The sequence below is a fragment of the Hemicordylus capensis genome, chromosome 2 (genome assembly GCF_027244095.1).
Source record: "Hemicordylus capensis ecotype Gifberg chromosome 2, rHemCap1.1.pri, whole genome shotgun sequence".
Lineage (NCBI taxonomy): Eukaryota > Metazoa > Chordata > Lepidosauria > Squamata > Cordylidae > Hemicordylus > Hemicordylus capensis.
In genome coordinates this window covers 308,525,707-308,545,340 of record NC_069658.1, presented here as the reverse complement: position 1 = coordinate 308,545,340, position 19,634 = coordinate 308,525,707, and the positions used below count along the sequence as shown (strand labels likewise).

Genomic DNA, 19,634 nt, shown 5'->3' with positions numbered 1-19,634 from the left:
GCCTGACAAAACCTTTGAAGTAGGGGAAAGTATTGCCTCCTCTGCAGTCCTTGGGATGAGGTGATAGGGTGATCACTTCTGCAAATAGAAATGAAGCAATAGATCCCCAGACCTTAATTTCCTTTTAATGCTAGTGAAGGGACTGGGGGAGGAAGTGGGGAATTACAGGGTCCACTTGGAATTGGCGTACAAGGAAGAAGTGGCAGGGAGTCAATGCACAAAATGACTTCTCCCTCCAAGCTTGTTTTTAAAGGCTACTTGCCCAGCCAAGCTCCAAAATCAGAAGTGAGCCCAGGGTGGGGGTGGGGGCCGATTTGCAAGGAAGAATTAACAGGAGAGATTAACTATCCCTTCATCCCCACTGCTGATCCTCCCTTATAATTATCCCCACCCACCCTGTATTGGCCACACACACACACAATAATTCACAATAGGTTTTAATGTGAGCTACTGACATTAATGTGAGTTTGTGAACCCACACCAAGGTGGGAATCTCAGATTCATCTTGGACCATAAAACCACCTTGGCCTGGGCTCACGCAATGGGGCTGTTCTCATGCGTCACCTAACCCGGGCTAGGGATGCCCAGCCCAGGTTAGGCTGCACATAAGAACCGCCAGGATCAGGCCCGATCCTGGCAGGGCGGTGCCGCCTAGTCCCGCTTCAAACCTGACTGTTAGCTGAGGTTAAGGGAGTGAACACTCCCTTAACCTGAGCTAACCGCTCGTGTGTTTGCTGGGGCTATGTTTAGCCCCAGCAGACACAGAGATGGGTGCCCAGAGTGCCCGTCTCCTGGGGGAGTCCCCAAATGCATTGTGCGTATTGCACAGTGCATTGTGGGATTCACAGAGGCCAGAACCAGAGGCTCAACACTGCATGGAGTAGGACTGATTGTGTGGGAGTGCACTTGACGATCCCACCGAGTAACCAACGATCATCGGGGCGAAGGCAAGGTTTGGAAAGCCACCCTCCCACCCACCTGGTAGGTCATGTGAATGGCCATAATCACACTAAATTTAGTAACTCACATTAAACCTAGAATCTAATGATTGTGTGAACCAGGCAATTATCTTGGCCTCTTGACCATCATCTTACTAAATGTGAAGTTGGGACTAGAAACTTGCTGAATAAATCTAGTTCTACCCTGTGAATTTTGACACTATGGCTGAGTTAACACAATCATGGCAATCTTGGTTAAAGAGTTAACCAGGATTGTAGAGACCTGCAGAGCTGGTTGTGAGAATCCAGAATTTCTGGGCAATCCTGGTCGTACCACTGTGGTTAATTGCATTTAACCAGGGTCTGATCAGCTCTGCAGGTCTCAGTGATCCTGGTTAAGTCTTTCAGCAGGATCACTGATTGTGTGAGCATAGCCTGTGATGACAGCATTAATAGTTGTGAAGTCTCTGTTGCATCATGCTTGTCAAATTTGACTGAACAATTCCATTTAGTTTCCTGTATTACTGATCAGTGCTTATTTTAAAACCACTGGATCTTCTAATCCCTATTGGTGATAGTGATAATTGTTTGCCATATACAGTCTTGTTTTGTTCAAAAAAATTGGGTTTTGCAATTAGGAAGAGGCGTGTTTTGCTTTCTAATGAGTGTATTGCTTAACTGAAGAGATGCATTGCAACTATCTGCCAAGCTAAGCAAAATTCCTTTTGTTCTACAGGTAAAGAAATCTGTTTTTAAAACATATTTCATTTCCCCCCCTTTTTCATTACAGAATATTAAATGTGAGCAAGAAATTGGTATGTATAAATAAAACACATATTTTAAGTGTTAAAAGATCAGCAGGATCCCAGTGTGTGCGTTTGTACATCCCATTGTTGTTTGCTGTGATTTGCAGGGCTGTAAGGTTTATCGGTAGATTAATTGGTGGGGTTAATTTTGATCAGTGGGCACAAAAGACTGTAAGAAGGCATAATTATTCCTCGTCATTCCTAGGCTAATTTTTATTGGAGTCAAGTTTTCTCATAAAGAAAAGTCAATGCTTCCAACAGAACATCCTTACCCACTCCATCCATGGCCACATTGCTCCCCTACCCTTTGCACACATTCTGCATGTTATCTCTTCCAGTCAATTAACAAGAACAGAGTTGCTTGATATTCCATGTGTTAATGCTACATTATACAATGTCCTGGCCATGTTCAGTAATCTGCACTTTATGGTACCAGCTGTATTAAGATCCTGACCATGAAGTGGATGGGCCCCTGAATCACGGTTTGTAAATGGCCAGCTGTGATTTAAAAGGTGAAGTTTAGAAAGTAGTGTAGATTCTGCAATGTTTCATACTGCCATTTAGAATCACCAGCTCCAAACTTCTCATCTTTCCAAGGGCCTCCTGTTGACTGGCGGATGCAGCAAAGCTATACACCATCAGATCTTGATAAACTGCATGCTGAGGTAGTTGAAAAAGATGGAATATGCCAATTTAATATTACCTGGATCATTAAGGAGAATGGTAGGTCTTGTGGTCAGGATAACAAACTGAGCATGAAACGCTTGCATTCAGTTTGAAATATAGAAAATGTTTACATAAGTTGTGGTCTGCTCTATTGTGATGTGACCTTCTCTTTAATTTTTGTTAGCACTAGAATTAGGCTCTATTTAAGCTTTGGGAGTGGCGAACAATAATGATGTAGAGCAAGTTTAATGACCTTCTCTTAGATACAGTTGTGATTAAATTGCAAAAATAAAAAAGCCCTTCAAAAAACCCATCTAGTTTATTTTTTAGAGCATTTTCTATGGTTACTTTCTTTTTATACCTAACCATATTGCAACTTTATCAATGTAGGTCACTCATAGCTGGTTACTTTAAAACAAAGGAGTTGACATGCATAGCTAGGTCCATTTATCTTCTTATAACAGCATGCCTACCAACATGTCCCTCCCTATATTCAAGGGTATGGGTGTATAACAGTAACTCAGGATGTAAATTAATTGAAAATACACCATAGGTATTCCTGAAGGCTCTTCCAGGTATTTTGCTCTTCAGGGAGAACAAACACATGAGAGGTACAGTGGGATTGTGCCTGCTAGCCGCAGCACTGGGTGCCCCCACTTTCAGTGATTTCCCCTGCAGATAAATGTGAAATGATGGGATCCTGTTGTGTAGCTTGTTGCTGCATTGGTGGATGGGAGCATTGTTAGTGGGTACAATCCCATTGTGCCCCCCATATTTGCTGTCCCTTGAGAACAGAAGGTTTGAAGAGGGCTAAGAAACAATATATGTAGTCTGGAGAGAAGGGAGGTGACTATGATCAGACCCACTAAAGCAAGTCACTCTACCTTGATTGTTTTGCATAACATTAATTAATCATTGATCTTGGATTATTGTCAGAGTTTCCAAAATATTGTTACGGCCTCCCCACATGGTGAGAAGTTCCATGTAAAGTGCTGTCTGGGTTTCGCTTCCTTTGAGTGATAATGTACTTACTAGAAATGTACGGTATCTTTATAATACTTACTTTATTTAGAGATCTACAAGCAGATCATAAGTGAAAGCAAACAAGTAGTTTTAGTGTAGGCAGAAGATTCCAAATGGGGCAGTTTTGGGCACCCCCACCCAAAGGCTGCACATCCAGTTTAACTGTTAACTCCAGTGAAAAACTCTTCGCTTTCTCTTACTGTTTCTGCTCCTTTCAGCGGCAAACTGCTGTTTCTCACACACTCTCTTGTCAGGCACTGGCACTCTTGAAAGTACATTGTCCACTTAGGGACCCATCCTTAGCCATTAACATTTCCCAGACTGTAATCAGGCAACACGTCGAGGCAAAACCACTTTGGATGCATTCATGGTAATTAGAAAGCAAATCTACAGCACTGGCTCACATACCATGGAGCGAAATGTGGGCAGTGGAGCCAGAGGTGCACTAACCCCCGGACCTTGGGAACCCAGTCCGATCCTCCAAGGTCCAGGGGGGCCTCCAAATAGCTGGGGCTGGGGGCCTCTGGCAGCCACCCTGTGCCCATCCCACCAAAGCTCCACTTGAAAAAACCCACCAAGAACCTCTTACTGCAGTCGGGGGGGGGGGCAGGGGAAGAGCAGTCCTTCTCCCTTCATTCCCCTCTCCCCAGGCGGTGGTGGGCTGGGAGCAGGAGTGGCACTGCACCCCTCTGTTTGGGCCAGCGTCTTTAAGCAAATGTGAGGTGTGCCTGCTCAAAGGAGATCGTCGCAAGCCTGTGTCATCACGGGCTTGCGACGATCTCTCAACTTGCGCAGGTGCGCCTTGCAGTTGATTAAAGGCGCTGGCCCGAACGGATGGGCACAGCATCACACCTGCTCCCCCCCCCCCACAAGCCCCCTTACGGCTCTTCTCGCTGACCGTGAGAAGAGCTTCATAGTGTTCTAATGTGTACATGCAAAGCACTTTAGTTTCTATGTGAGAATGCAGTTTGTGAAGAACAGGTGCATTCTGGAATACATTTCCTCTAGAAGCATTTGGCTTTGCAGGCAATGTATTGTAGGCAACAGAGACTGGCTTTATTTTTAAAATAACTTTAGTAGTGTCTCTCTACTGCATGTAATGTGGTGCTATACACAAATTTGCCACTGCAGAATTGTGAAGCAGCTCTCTTAAGGTTGGCCAGTGAGGAAGAAACATTGCTTATTTAGGGCATTTTTTTTCTGTGGCAAAGTTTGAGAACAAACTGGATTATACTGGACATTGATTCTCGAGCAAATAAACCATTCCTGTCTTTGCTTCAGCCAGCATTCAATACCTTCACGCCACCACGATATGTGTAGCAGCATCTGGACTTCTGGTTTGTGTTAGGTGTGATTACACTGAAAAGTTTCAAAGCCAAACTACAATTCATCATCAAAGAGTAAGAGCTTTTTAAAAATAAAGTTATTATATTGCACTGCTATGGGATAACAGGGTAAACTAGGCATTTACAAAATATAAGGCCAGGTTACTTATGTCGTAAAACATGCCGAGAGAGTTGTGTAAGATATTCCAATTGGAATAGTCATATCATGGACAGAGAAGTGTCCATTGGAAGAATCCTGAAAGTTAGTACAGTACAAAATTCCCTGCAGTGCAGCAGGAACTTCTTTATTCAACAAGTTTACAAATTAATTTATTCAAAAATGGCTACAGTCAGAGAGCAGGTACAAGTACAGTGGCTCTATGATAAAGTTCAACAAAACATACCTATGTGACTGAAGCTGCTGAACTGAATTGTGGCTGCAGTGTTTAAAAATCCAGCTCATGTTTCTGCTGTAGTAACTTGTAACTGCGTAATATATGAAGTTAATCCAGGCCAGGTTATTCTGAGAATCCAGAGAACACTAACTAGGCCTCTGTAGCCTGGCTTTTGTGAGGGGATGGGGGTGAGGGCACTGCTTCTTCAAGCTGTTCTTGAATTGTCTTCAGTTGCCAGAAAAGAGCTTTATATCTGACAATGGTGGGAATATAGGGGGGTTATATATTACATATGCAGTGTACGCACATTTATGTTATATATTTCTATAGGTAATTTCAGCACCCTAAATTTAATAATTGTGAAATAAAGTTGTGTGTGTGGTGTGTGTGTTGTGCAAAAAGAGAGAGGAAGGCTCTGAGATTACTCAAATCTGAGAGGATTATATGACTTTCAGATCTCTTTCTATTTCAGTGGCAGTTCCACTATGTTGGATTCCCTGTAGAAGAAAATACCAAATACATTGTTTACGCTTACAACCTACCACCAGCAAATCCAGGAGAGGATGCTGCATCAGTTCACGTACAGCTCTCTTCTCCAGGTAACTGGGGTGGAGGCGGAGGGGACAGCACCTCCTGTGAATGGTAACATAAATACTTTTTAAGGTTATTGGAAGGACTGCTTGCTCCCCAGTGCATCTACCTGCTTTACAAGCTCTGCTGGGGGCAGGGCTCTTTCCTGTGTGCTGATGCTAGCTAAGGCCTGATGATCTGAGACCTCATGGTCTCAGTTGTTGCCTCCAGATTATGGAACTCATTCCCATAGAGGTATTTTGTAGGGGAGGTTATTCAAGCTTTGGGGCCAGGAGTGGGCACAATAACTTTTCTTTATTACTGTTTCCAAAGTATGTGCTGAAATGTGAGGTAGGGATGGGGCCATAGCTCAGTGGTAGAGTATCTGCTTAGCATGCAGAGGTACCAGGTTCAATCTTCAGCATCTCCCACAGTAGGACTCCGAAAAATTCCTGCTGAAGCCCTGAAAAGCCACTGCCAGTCAGTGTAGACCAGAGTTTCTCAACGTGTGGGTCCCCAGATGTAATTGGACTTCAACTCCCATAATTCCAAACCAAAGGCCACTGGGGCTGGGGATTATGGGAGTTGAAGTCCAATAACATCTGGGGACCCACACATTGAGAAACCCTGGTGTAGACAATGCTGAGTTAGGTGGACCAATAGTCTGCATTTCCCTATGTTCCTAATGTGTTTATCCTGCCCTGTGCTTTTTTAGTTTGGATTTTATTGTTTGACTTGTGTTAAATTTTCTGTTAGTATGTTTTAACTGTTAAAAATTACCTAGGGGTCTATGTGGTGAAAAGCGATATATTGAGGTTGTTCACATGACCAGGTCTACATGGACTAGCACAGCTCTACCCGGTTAGACCGAGTCGTGTGAAGCACCGGGATTGGGACTGATTCTGGCACACCTTTGCTGGGTAGCCTGGGTTTTCTACCCAGGATAAAAGTGAGGTAGAAGTGTGCATCCTTCTACCCCATCTCCTGGTCGTGTGGAGTGCCGAGTGTCCATAAAGCTGGCAGCCCCAGTATCCATAGAGCTGGGTGGAAGGAGCGCCTAGCAGCGGGGAAATCCCCCAATGCATTGCGCACCTTGTGCAGTGAATTGTGAGATGTCAGACGACTTTCTCTTCCGGATCCCAGCTCTGCCGTTCACCACTCCAGCGCTCCTGTGGGTGTGTTAGCAGCAGAGGGACCATGAGTGTCAGGATCATCTGCAGGGAGGCAGGTTCCTACCTACTTGAGGAACCAGCCCTCCCCAGCCCCAGGGTATTTAGTCAAATGCATGACCTTATTTGTGTGTGTATGTGTATACACACACAGATACATACATATACATAAGTAGTGTGATGAAAAGTATTTTTCTGTTTTACATTTGTGTTACAAGTCACCAGACTTTCTAATGGATTAATGCTTCTGGTGTAATGTGAATTAATAGTTGCTAAAGATAGGATTGTAGTGACAGGAAGGCTTTGAGGGAGGACTAGGCCTCACTTAGAGCAACTGCTGGGAGGGTGGGTCTTTCCTAAAGCCCGAAAGAAAAAAGCCCGGGAAGTTCAAATCAAAGGGACCAATCCACCAGCAGAAGTTTTGGCAAAAGGGTTCAAAGAACCCAGACCCCCAGCTCCTGAGAGCCCTCCAGCTCCACCACTCCCTATTTTCTTCATTATCTTCTCCCTTACTTTGGGGTGCCATAGAGAGGGGTGAACATAGGCCCCCTCTCCCCTATCTATGCCACTAGCTGGGGGGATATAGGAAGGCTGCAGCCTGTAAGTATTGTTAGGACTAATTAGGAAACTGCCATATACTGAGTCAGACCATTGGTCTATCTAGCTCAGTATTGTCTTCACAGACTGGCAGTGGCTTCTCCAAGGTTGCAGGCAGGAATCTCTCTCAGCCCTATCTTGGAGAAGCCAGGGAGGGAACTTGAAACCTTCTGCTCTTCCCAGAACGGCTTCATCCCCTGCGGGGAATATCTTGTAGTGCTCACACATCAAGTCTCCCATTCAGATGCAACCAGGGCAGACCCTGCTTAGCTATGGGGACAAGTCATGCTTGCTACCACAAGACCAGCTCTCCAGTTAAACATGTCAGGGAAGTTATTTTCCTTTACTGATTGTTTGGAATCTGCATTGCCAGGTGAATGAAAATTCTCTCTTGCAATCTGTTTTATGAAAAGACAATTGTTCTTATTGTGTACCTTTTTCTTTTAATCTGATAATAAATTTTTGATTCTGAAGTGTGCTGTCTTTCATTTTGGCTCTGTCTTAGTCACACACCTCTGCAGGCCTAGGACTGCTCGGCCTTTTTTGGAAGGGTTTTGCCACTTTAACTCCCCCCCTCCCCCAACCTTATATGGAGAGTGGTTTTCCCCACATCAAAATAAAGTGGATGGTGGCAGGCTACTGAATCCCTTACAGACAAGGATTCAACCCCAGTTAACTCCCCCCCTCCTCCTCTGACTCGGGTAGGAGTCATGACAAGGATAATCTCATTTCTGTTCTCCAGATAAACCAATAGCTTAGTAGTTGGCGCTTGTATCTTACCATTCTCAAGTATATGTTGAGACTATAATAGGCTTCAGTTAGAATATCTTGATATAAACAAGCAGAATTGCTAAATAGAGTGTTTGGTGTTTTGTTTTTTGGGTTTTTTTGGTATTTCACTTCAGGTTGTGAAGAGAATGCAATGAAATGTGTCAAAACTTGTGAAGAAAAAGGCAAGTTACCTTATTTTTTATATATTTTAGTGATGTAGAAAATATCTTTTATTCTTAATAATTTAAGGAACACTTTAACGTGCGAATGATAATCAGTTCACACACAATTTCCCAGAAGAGAGCAAGTTGGGGGATGAAAATAACTCCATAAGGTATTAGGCACTTCTGTTTAAGTGGGAAGGGCACTTAGACCAAGTCCACTGACTGCTTCCCCATCCACTAACCTCCCACAGAGTCTGCGTCCTCTCCCTGCTCCGCCACTCCACCATAAACCTTGGATATATCTTAGGAGAACCATCGAAATAGATGCTAGAGTAATTATGTCCCCAGTTTCTTGTTTCATCTGGAATCTCCATTTTACAGTGTTAGAGCGGCAAAAGCCCGGCAAGTTTTCATGAAAGTGAATGGAACACAAGACAGCTACATTTAGTTGAACTACATTGTAGGCCGTTATAAGCCACAAGCATGCAATGTGGGGATAACAACAACACTAGGCTACACTACAAGGCTGTTTCTTGGGCACACCCAGTTGTAGCCTTGCACCACCTGTAGCATATGTAGACTGTATTTGCATATGTGGCACAATTTTAAAATGTTTTAAAACAAACCATAAAAATAATGGCTGACGTGATGCACAGTGGCACACCAGTGTAAGGGACCCTCGGCTGCTCCATGATGGGAAAGGCAGCTCTGATGATGTTGCACAAGTGGTCAGTTGTGCAATGACTTAATCAGCATCCACTCATCAGCATCCACTTAGTTGTGTGGCAGCCCCTGCAGGTCCCTTATGCTAGCATAACACTGCACATCATGTTAGCCATTTTAAGATCAGTTGGAGGTTTTTTGTCCAGCTGGTTTCCTCTCCCCTGCCCCCAAGCAATTATCTGCTAATTTAAAATTAAATTAAAGAGACAGACAGGATATCCTATCATCATCTCATCTAGTTAAGCTTGAATGTGAGAATGAGGTTTTCCAAACAGCGATCTTCTCCGATTTATTTACCAGCAATTAACTTCACCATGCATAGGGTAGTGGCAAGTTTATACAATGGAAGGATTTACACGACTTCAATATGGTAATGTCATTCATACAACCAATGATTTTTTTTCATGACAATTCATGTAGATTGGTCCTTAATATGTAATATAAGCATGTTTTTAAAAGTTGCACTTTGGGAGAGTGGTGAAAATGGCAGCACAGGATAGTCCGACATTTGCTGTGCCATATTTATTTTATTTATTTATTGTTAAATTTATATACCACCTTTCATTAAAACAATACTATAAAATACACAATTAAAATATTAAGATAAAAGATAAAAACAAGAATCTGACTAAAGATTTAAAATACAAGCATAAAATAACCATACAAAATACAATATACAAAGAATCAGAAATAGAGACAATCCTATAAAAGCCTGGGTAAAAAGCCAAGATTTAACATGCTTTCTAAAAACTGTATGTAGAAACCACATAGATGAAGCAAGAGGTTGGAGGTTTGGCTACTTGCCTGAGGGTGACTTTGTGGTGTGTCAGTTCTACCTGCCACCCCTCCCAATACCTGACTGGGCAGACTTGTTTCCTGTGCCCTACAGACAACTTCTGGTCATTTAAAAAAATAAAATAAAATTCCTCGGTGCTCTTGTGCACTGCCGGTGGCGCACTAGAACAATGGACTGGCACATAGCACTAGCAAATCCAAAATCCATGGCAGCTTTTACTCTCTGTATTATACTCGGAAGCCTATATCAGATTGGACATAATACAGAAATAGCATTATATTTCTCAGAAAATAAAATGGCAGTAGAAATGTGAAATGGTGTCTACAGCCACTTTCTGCAGTTCCAGCAAGTTTTTCCACTGTATCGCAGCCTTGATTTCTGTTCTCCAAGTGCGGACTCTCTCTCGTTTTTAATTTGAGGGTTTTTTTTAGCAAGGTGGTCTTGCACTCCTCTGCTGTTGTAAAAGGAAGAAAACAAGTCATAAATCCTTTTGAAGAAGCGCAGTTGCTCAAGAGCACCCTCTCACACCAAAAAACACAGCCGTCTAGGGGAAGAAGAGAGAAAATTCAGTACACATTAGTGGCTGGATAAAGAGTACTGAAAATTGGCACACAGATTGTGGAGGAAAGCAGGATTCTGTGTATTTAATTTCAAGTAAATTGGTCCATGTGTTATTTTTAATGATTTTTTTTTTAAATGATTCTTGGATGTGAAATTGTTTTTTGCTGCAATTCTCTGACTTTAGTACAATCTCAGCACCATCTTCAAAATATCATTAAAATGAATTTAGACCAATCCACTTGAAATTAAATACAGAGAGTCCTGCCATCCTCCACTGCCTGTGTGCCAATTTTCAGAGCTTTATACCCAACCAATACCACACTCTGAACTTCTTTCTCTTTCCCCACAGATGGCTGTGTGTTGTTTTGCAAAGGTGCTTTGTGCAACTGTGCCGCTTCAAAAGGATTTCTGACTTGCTTTCAATAGCAGGGGTGCACAAGAGCACACACAAAAATTAAACCAAATAAACAGAAGTGGGGAAATTCCTGAGAAGTGTGCATGCGCCTAGGATTCCAACCCTCTCCCAATGAGAGCTCCAAAGTGGAAGCAGTGCTCAATGACAGTAGATAGTAGGGATGTGCACGAAGATTTTCGGTGCTGACGGGTGCACGCGCGCTCGCGACTTCTGGCCACTTCCGGCCGACGGGGGAAACGGGGTGGCAGGGAGGAACGCTGCCGCCCCGAGGGGCTTCAAAATGACAGCGTGCCGGCAGGGGAAATGCGGCGGGAGGGGTGAGTACACCCTCCCCCGCCCTTAAAGTGCTACCCCATCGGCGTTTCGATGCCGAAACTGCCCCCAGCGCCAAAACGTTTCGGAGGCCTTCATAATGGCCTCCGAAACGTTTCGAGCACAAGCCTAGTAGATAGTGTATGGAACAAGGGATTGTGCTCCCATGCAGATGTACTTGCACAAGAGCACTGGGGGGGGGGGCGGCATTAAAAAAAACCCCACATGTAGCCCCATGTACGCACATGCTCACTCCTGGAAGTGGAGTGCCTTGTTTCCTCTGCAACCGTATTAGCCAGAATGGGTGGGATGGATGGGGAGAAATCTGCCATATGAACAAGCCAAGGTTTGAAAACCATAACAAACCATGATCCGCTGCAATAAAAAGCAGAAACGTGAACAGCCCAGATTTACTCCGATTGATGCTTATTTTGGTTTATACACACTTATATGCATTTTAGATTATTTCATCCTAACCTGTCCCAACTTACATCCCTTCCTCCTGCAGTAAAGCCCCCTGTCTGGGAAACCTCCATGGACTCTTGTTTTTGCTTATACTTTATTTAGAATGGGGAAAGTGTTTTGCCCAATATGCTCAGTCTTTGATTTCTCCATTGTATCCTGTGGATAGCTTTCAGTCCCCCAACCCCACCCCTCCCCACCCCGTGGCCTAGAGGAGAAAGTAACTGGGAAGTTCTTTCTTCTCCAGATGAAGGCATTTGACAGTCTAATACTTTTTGAAATGTATGAGGAGAGCAGTTAAGTTTTGTTTTTGTGAAGGTAAAAAGTAGTCACTCTATGTAGCTTGTCCCAAGCTGCCTGGAGGAAGGGTGAGATACAAATCTCATAAATACACAGTGAAAAGGAATGCAGTATGGATGTGGGCAGGGGAAGCAGTGGCTTGGGACTACTTCTTGTGTGTTTAAAACATTTGTTTCCCATTTTTCCACCCTAAGATCTACAAGGTGACTAACAATCTCAACTAAAATAATTACAAGATTAGTGCTTTGGTTGAATATGAGTGTCTCTCTGCATTGCACAAAACTCTAATTTACCAGCTAGGGCCAACCCCATGCTGCTGCTGTGTGGAGAAGCAGTCACCTTAAGCAGCAATTTTTCTCCTTCCTCTGACACTGTCATGCTGTGCATGCAGACACCACCTCAACTACAGCAAGCTTCTCTGACTCCATTCTTCCTCCTCATTACATTCACCATAGTGAAAAGAAAGAGGAAGGGTGGAGGAGAGGAGAATGGTGGCCTAGAAGAGACTCTGTAGGCCATCACTCTCCTCTCTTCTACATTTCTTTTTCTCTATCCTCCTTTTCAGTATGCCACAGCTGTCAAGGAGGAAGGACAGAATCAAGAGTTGCTCACTGCAGAGGGAAGGGGCAAGCACCTATGTGGCTTGTGGCACAAAGAGGGCAAAGACAGTAAGGAGAAGGGCAGCAGGTGAGATGGAGGCAGAACAGTTACCTGCGGGGAAAATAAATTTCATTGTAATTTTAGTGACCCTTTAAATGCCTTGAGACACAATTGGTATTGCTTCAGTACCCACTCAGCATCCACTGAATGGCACAACAGGGAAATGACTTGACTAGCAAGCCAGAGGTTGCCAGTTCGAATCCTCACTGATATGTTCCCCAGACAATGGGAAACACCTATATCAGGCAGCAGCGATATAGGAAGATGCTGAAAGGCATCATCTCATACTGCGTGGGAGATGGCAATGGTAAATCCCTCCTACCAATGAGAACCACAGGGCTCTGTGGTCACCAGGAGTCGACACCAACTCGGCAGCACACTTTACCTTTATCCACTCAGCACCAGTTTAGACCAAAAAAAAAAAAGCAAGCAAAAATGCTATATTAAACACATGTTTTATCCTAGGATTTCTTTGTGTTTTACAGGAAGCTTGTGGAATCCAAACATTACTGTATGCAACATGAATTCAGAAGTAGAAGTGAATTTTACAGCTAGTCGTTTAAGTACCAAATATAGAATCCTCCTGTGTGAGTCTGATGAGTGCTCTCATCTAAATGATCCAACTTATCACGTTGTGTTTACTGCCAAGGTATTATTTTGTTGTTTGGATACAAATTCAGGAGTGAGTGATGAGCAATGTTAGGTTCGTGTAAAATGCTGGGTGTGGGTGTGTGTGTGTGTGTGTGTGTGTGTGTGTGTGTGTGTGTGTGAAAAGACCTACGTTTTCAGTTTTACAAATGTCTGAAAAATGGATACATTCGTTTTTTTAAAAAACTATTTGTAAAAATTCTACATTTTCCTGGCGTTTTCTTTGTTTTTGGAATAGGAGAATGATACAAGAATTTCTGTCAGAATACCAGTGATTGGTGAAAGTAGAAAAAACTTCATAGAGGTAAAGTTTAACTTAGACTATAAAAGAACAATAAGCTATGTGGAGACATAATTCCACGTGGTTTCTGAGGAATTTCTAGTGTGCTTTTTCCTTGTGCTTCTTCCTGTGTTAAATGTAGTTTGTACTGGATATAAGCCCTTAAATAGTTCCATTCTCAAGCCAACTACACCTTGCATGCAAATAAACATATGTCTAAAGAGTGGAGAAACAATGAGAGTGGGAGGGATGTTTAAGCCTTTTCTAGGCTCCTGATGTCTGCTTCAAATAATCCCCAGCTGCTTTCCTGTGAATGGGTTCAAAATGCAGATAAATGTTCATTTTGAATGGGGTGGGTGGATGGGTTTGAAGCTGCTTAGGCCTGTTTGAAAGTGCTGAGGAGAAGCATTCAGCATGCATCTTTCTGTTTTTATACTTAAAAGACCACCAGCTGCTTTCTTTAAAGAGCATCCATGTAAAAGCATTGGCTGATGTCCAGATTATTTATTTAGCTAGCTAACTAGCTAATTAACTCGCTAACTAAAATATTCAACATATATTGATATAGCACCCAAAATATTTATATAGCACTCAAAACTTGTGTCTCTGGGTGGTTTACAATAAAACAGTACAAATTAAAACATTAAGAAAAACTAAAATGTAACACAATGTTAAAAACTGCAAGTCTAATTAAAAGCCTGGGTGAATAAATGTCTCAACTGCCTTCTTAAAAGTTGTCAGAGATGGGGAGGTTCTTACCTCAGCAGGGAGTGTTGGGGGTTGTAATTTTGCCCCCAGTTAATTAGCAGAGCACTAGAAGCTAGCCACTCCAGTTACAGAGTAGAATGCAGAGTTTAGTTGTTGCAGCTATTTAGAGAAGACACACGGAGATTCTTACAGAATCGAAATACTGAGTAGATTTATTGGTGAAGTACACTTTGGACAGGAAAGACCTAATCCTAATCTATAGACTATATAATGAATAGGTAGGGAGAGAGAGATGTTTCCATCTGCTCTCTAAGAGGAAGGTAAGGGATTCTGACTCTCACAGGAAATACCTGAGGAGTCTAATCAGGGGTCATAGAAGTAGAGACAGGTAGAACAGCTAGGGAGACCCTTACTCACTATCGCTACTCCCAGTGCCCCTAGTGGTCATTAGGATAGTTGGTGCAAAAGTTCGATGCACTGGAACTCCATCTCCAACAGGGAGCACATTCCAGAGTCTCGGGGCAGCAGCAGAGAAGGCCCATCCCTGAGTAGCCAACAGACGAGCTGGTGCCAACTGCAGGTGAACCTCTCCAGATGATCTCAATGGATGGTGGGGCTTATGGTGAAGAAAATGTTCACTTAAATACCCAGAGCCAAAGCTTTTTAGGGCGCTAAAATAACGGGCGCTAGTACCTTGTTGTTGTTGTTTCCTTTATTCCTTCTCCCTCTTCTCTTTCGCCCTCCGTTCCATTTTTCTTTCTCTCTCTCTTTCACTCCTTCCTTTTCTCTCCCTCTTTCTCTGTTTACTTTCCTTTCTTTCTTCTCTCTCCCTCTCCGTCTTTTTCCTTTATTCCACCTCTTCTCACTCCCATCTTTCTGTTTTCTTTTCTTTTTTTCCTTTAACAGGCTTGCTCTTTGGGGCTGGGTGCTCCTCCCCCCCCTTTTTGTCCCTCTCCCTCATTCCTTTCTCCTTTTTCTTTCTTCTTCCTTCCTTCCTCACTTCTCTCTTTCCCACTTTCTTCCCCCAGTCCCTCCTGCCCTCCCTACTCCATCTTGCCCTTCCCTTCCCCCTCCCCCACTCCCTCTTCCCCTTCCTCCCCCTCTTTCCCCTCCTCCTGCCCCACTGCCTCTTGCCCTTTCTCCTCCCCCCTCCCCCCTCCCTCTTGCCCTCCCCCACTCCCTCTTGCCCTCCCCCCTGCCCAGAAGTCTCTTGCGCTCCACCCACACACCCGGCAACTTCACTCACTTGACGAAAGTGGGCCTGGGCTCAGTCTTCCCCTCGCCACCGCCTCCATGGCCACGCTGCCGGTTCGGTCCGGGCCGCCCCCGCCTCACATTCCCGGCTGGTCTCCCTGGCCGGGCAAGGGCCCTAAGGTCTCTCAGCCGCCCGGATTCAGCGGCGGCGCCAGGCCTCGGCGGCGGCTCCGCCACCACCTCGGCCAGCTTCCCCCGCCGCCTCCTCCCCCCGTCAGGCTTCGGCGGCGCAGCCAAGACTCAGCCATGGCTCCACCGCCACCTCAGCCGCGCCTCGGCCAGTGTCACCCGCCGCCGCTTACCCGGCTTCTTTGGGGCGGCCACTTCTGGCCGCCCAAGATGGCCTCCGGGTGCTGGCGGTCGTGTCTCCCTGGCTCTGTTCTGGGCATGCGCTTTGCGCATGCCCAGAACAGGCCAGGGAAGCACGAACGCACCCTTGGTGTCTGTCCACAGACAGATACCAAGCGTTTTATTAGAGAGGATAACCAGCACCTTGCATTTTATCCAGGAAACTTATTGGCAGAGAGTGTAGTTCTTTTAATATAGGAGTAACATGGTCTCTCCTGGTTGCCCCAGAGACCAATCTGGCTGCCACATTTTGAACTAACTGAAGTTTCCGGACTACGTACAAAGGCAGCCCCATGTAGAGTGCATTGCAATAGTCAAGCCTGGAGGTTACAAGCTGATGCACCCACTGTTTTGAGGTCATCCTCTTCAAGGAATGGGCGCAGCTGTCGAATCAGCCGAAGCTGATAGAAAGCACTCCTGGCCATGGCCTCCACCTGAGATACCAGGGTGAGGCCTGGGTCCAGGCGTACTCCCATGCTGCGCACCTGCTCCTTCTTGGGGAGTGTAACCCCATCCAGCACAGGAAGATCTAACTCACCCCTCAGATTCTGAGCCCCCACAATGAGCACCTCCGTCTTGCTTGGATTCAGCTTCAATTTGTTATCCCTCATCCAGCCCATTACTGCCTGTAGGCAGGCATTTAGAGTGAGTTCCATTTCCTGAAGATGAAAAGGAGAAGTAGATTTTGGTGTCATCAGCATACTGATAACACCTAGCACCAAACCTCCTGATGACCTCACCCAGCGGTTTCATGTAGATGTTAAAATGCATTGGTGACAGAATGGAGCCCTTAGGGACTCCATATAACAGCTCCTGTTTTGAGGGGCAAATGTCACCAAGCTCCACCATCTGGAATCTACCCAAGATAGGAACAGAACCACTGCAAGGCAGTGCCCCCTATCCCCAACTCCCCCAGGCTATCCAGAAGGATACCATGGTCGATGGTATCGAACACCGCCGAGAGATCCAGAAGAACCAGCAGAGTCACACTTCTTCTGTCAATTCCCCGGTAAAGGTCATCCATCAGGCTGACCAAGGCTGTCTCAACCCCATAGCCAGCTCTAAAGCCAGTTTGAAATGGGTCTAGATAGTTTCCTCCAAGACTGCTTGGAGCTAGTCGGCCACCACCCTCTCAATCACCTTGCCCAACCAAGGGAGATTGGAGATTGGCCTATAATTATCTATCGCTAAGGGGTCCAAGGAAGGCTTCTTTAAGAGAGGTCTAACCATTGCCTCCTTCAGACGGGGGGGCACCCTACCCTCCCTCAGCGATGCATTTACAATATTAACTAGGCCACCTCCAACAAGCTCCCTGCTAGACAGAAGCAGCCAAGTCGGGCAAGGATCCGGAGAAGAAGTGGTAGGCCGCACCGCCCCAAGCAGCTTGTCCACATCCTCAGGAGTCACAGATTGAAACTGATCCAATCTAATACTGCAAGAGGGATTGCTGGACACCTCCTCCATAGACCTTGCAGAAATAGTGGAGTCCAAGTTGGGCTGAATGTACAAAGGCAGCCCCCAGTAAAGCGCATTGCAGTAGTCAAGTTTGGAAATTACTAACATATGTACCACTGTTCTGAGGTCATTTATATCAAGAAAGGGACACAACTGGCATATCAGCCAAAGCTGATAGAAAGCACCTCTGGCTACCACCTCACCCTGGGAAACCAGGAAGAGGTTTGGATTCAGAAGCACTCCCAGACTGTGTGCCTGTTCCTTCTGGGGAAGTGTGACCCTATCCAGAACTGGCAGACCAAAATTATCTCCCGAGTTCCAACCCCACACAATAAGGTAAAGTAAAGTGTTCCATCAAGTTGATTTTGACTCCTGGTGCCCACAGAACCCTGTGATTTTCTTTGGTAGAATACAGGAGGAGTTTACCATTGCCTCCTCCCAGGCAGTATCAGATGATGCCTTTTATCATCTTCCTATATTGCTGCTGCCTGATATAGTAGCAGCAGGGATTTGAATCAGCAACCTTCTGCTTGTTAGTCAAGCATTTGCCTGCTGTGCCACTTAAGCTGCCTACACAATAAGTACCTCCTTCTTATCTGGGTTTGGTTTCAGTTTATCCCTCATCCAGCCCATCACCGCCTCCAGGCAGGCATTTCGGGAGATTATGCCTTTTCCCTGGTGATGTTGGCATGGAGAAAATGATTTGGGTATCATCAGCATACTGATAACATCCTGCACCAGATCTCCTGATGATCTCTCCCAGTGGTTTCATATAGATGTTAAAAAACATTGGAGACAGTACGGAGCCCTAGGGGACACCATATAAAAGTTCAGATTTTGAAGAGCAACAGTCTCCAAGGGATGCCATCTGGCATCTGCCCAAGAGGTAGGAGTAGAGCCATTGCAAAGCAGTACCTCCCACCCTCAACCCCCTCAGACAGTCCAGAAGGATACTATGGTCAATAGTATTGAAATCTGTCGAGAGATCCAAAAAGACCAACTGAGTCATACTCCCTCTGTCAATTCCCTGTTGGAGATCATCCATAAGGCCGACCAAGGCAGTCTCCACCTCATAGCCCTCCTGAAAGCCAGCTTGAAATGGGTCTAGAGATAATCAGTTTCCTCCCAGACTGCCTGGAGCTGGGAAGGCACCATCTTCAATTACCTTGTCCAACCATAAGAAAATGAGACAAGTCTATAGTTGCTTTACTCTGAGTGGTCTAATACAGGCTTCTGCAGAAGAGGTCTAATGATTGCAGCAAGAGATGTGCCACAGTTGGCACAAGTGCATCCAGTTACACCAGCACAACATTAGTCTGGAATGCAAGCTCCTGACTTAGTGGACCTAACTAGGGCAACATATCTGTCAGTGCAGCATTAGTCTGAATGTCAGACAATATTATAATCTCCATATTGCAGGTGGAAGAGAGGAACTAAGGTTAGGAGGTGTTAGCTTCTCTGAGCCAACTAGTGTGCTAATGGGAGAGGCAACATTTGAACGAGGCAGCTCCTGGTTCATAGCTTAAACTCTTAGTTTCTGTGATATAACAGCTCTCTGGGTAGAGATTTTTCCATTAATTGCAATATAAGCATCACTAGATCTTCAAATGAGCCCCATCTGGGGAGATCCACCTGCAGTTGCCACCAGCTTGTCTGGTGGCTACTTGGGGATGGGCCTTTTCCGATGCTGCCCTGAGGCTTTGGAATGCACTTCCTGTTGAAGTAAGAGCTTCCCTATCACTGGCAGCTTTTAAGAATTTGCTTAAAACACATCTGTTCACCTAAGCTTTTAATTATATCTTAATGTCATTTTAAAACTGTCTTAATGTTTAGTTGTTGGTTTTATTATGCTGTGCTATGTTGCATTTATTGTAAATCACCCAGAGATGCAGGTTTGGGGTAGTGTAGAAATATGCTAAATAGATATGAGAGAACTGGCAGCTGAAACGAAGTTACAAATGGTTTCATACTGGTTTGACTTCAGTGGTGTTCATGGCTGCAGCTTTGTGGGATGAGGTGTCAAATAATGCACATTCCCACTTATATCATACTTGTGTAAGTGTAAAGTGCCAAATGGTTTGTGCTCATTCTCCTTCGGTTCAGAGGTTATGCCTCCCACTGACTCAGAGACAGGGCCAATCAAAAGAAGACACAACAAGCCAGTGGGAGGGATCAACCTCTCAGGCTCCAGCCTTCACGCTTTCTCTCTCAGAGCAGCAGCTATTTGTTTAAGTGCTCAGTGTTGGTGCACATTTGTTGCTGTCAAGGTGTTTCTTGTTCTTCCCAAC

The 19,634-nt window shown here is 44.8% G+C and overlaps 1 protein-coding gene across 6 annotated transcripts in view; it reads left to right on the top strand.

Annotated features, from left to right (window-relative positions):
• Positions 1-19,634, top strand: part of IL17RB (interleukin 17 receptor B) — a 35,537-nt gene that overhangs the window by 2,378 nt on the left and 13,525 nt on the right. For 5 of the 6 annotated variants that reach the window (XM_053298451.1, XM_053298452.1, XM_053298450.1 and 2 more), the window contains exons 2-8: positions 1,729-1,753; positions 2,342-2,467; positions 4,715-4,833; positions 5,626-5,752; positions 8,395-8,442; positions 13,139-13,302; positions 13,540-13,605. In XM_053298451.1, coding sequence (XP_053154426.1) covers positions 1,729-1,753; positions 2,342-2,467; positions 4,715-4,833; positions 5,626-5,752; positions 8,395-8,442; positions 13,139-13,302; positions 13,540-13,605 — 675 coding nt within the window. The remainder of the gene's footprint in view (positions 1-1,728; positions 1,754-2,341; positions 2,468-4,714; positions 4,834-5,625; positions 5,753-8,394; positions 8,443-13,138; positions 13,303-13,539; positions 13,606-19,634) is intronic. The other variant, XM_053298455.1, reaches the window with a different exon arrangement.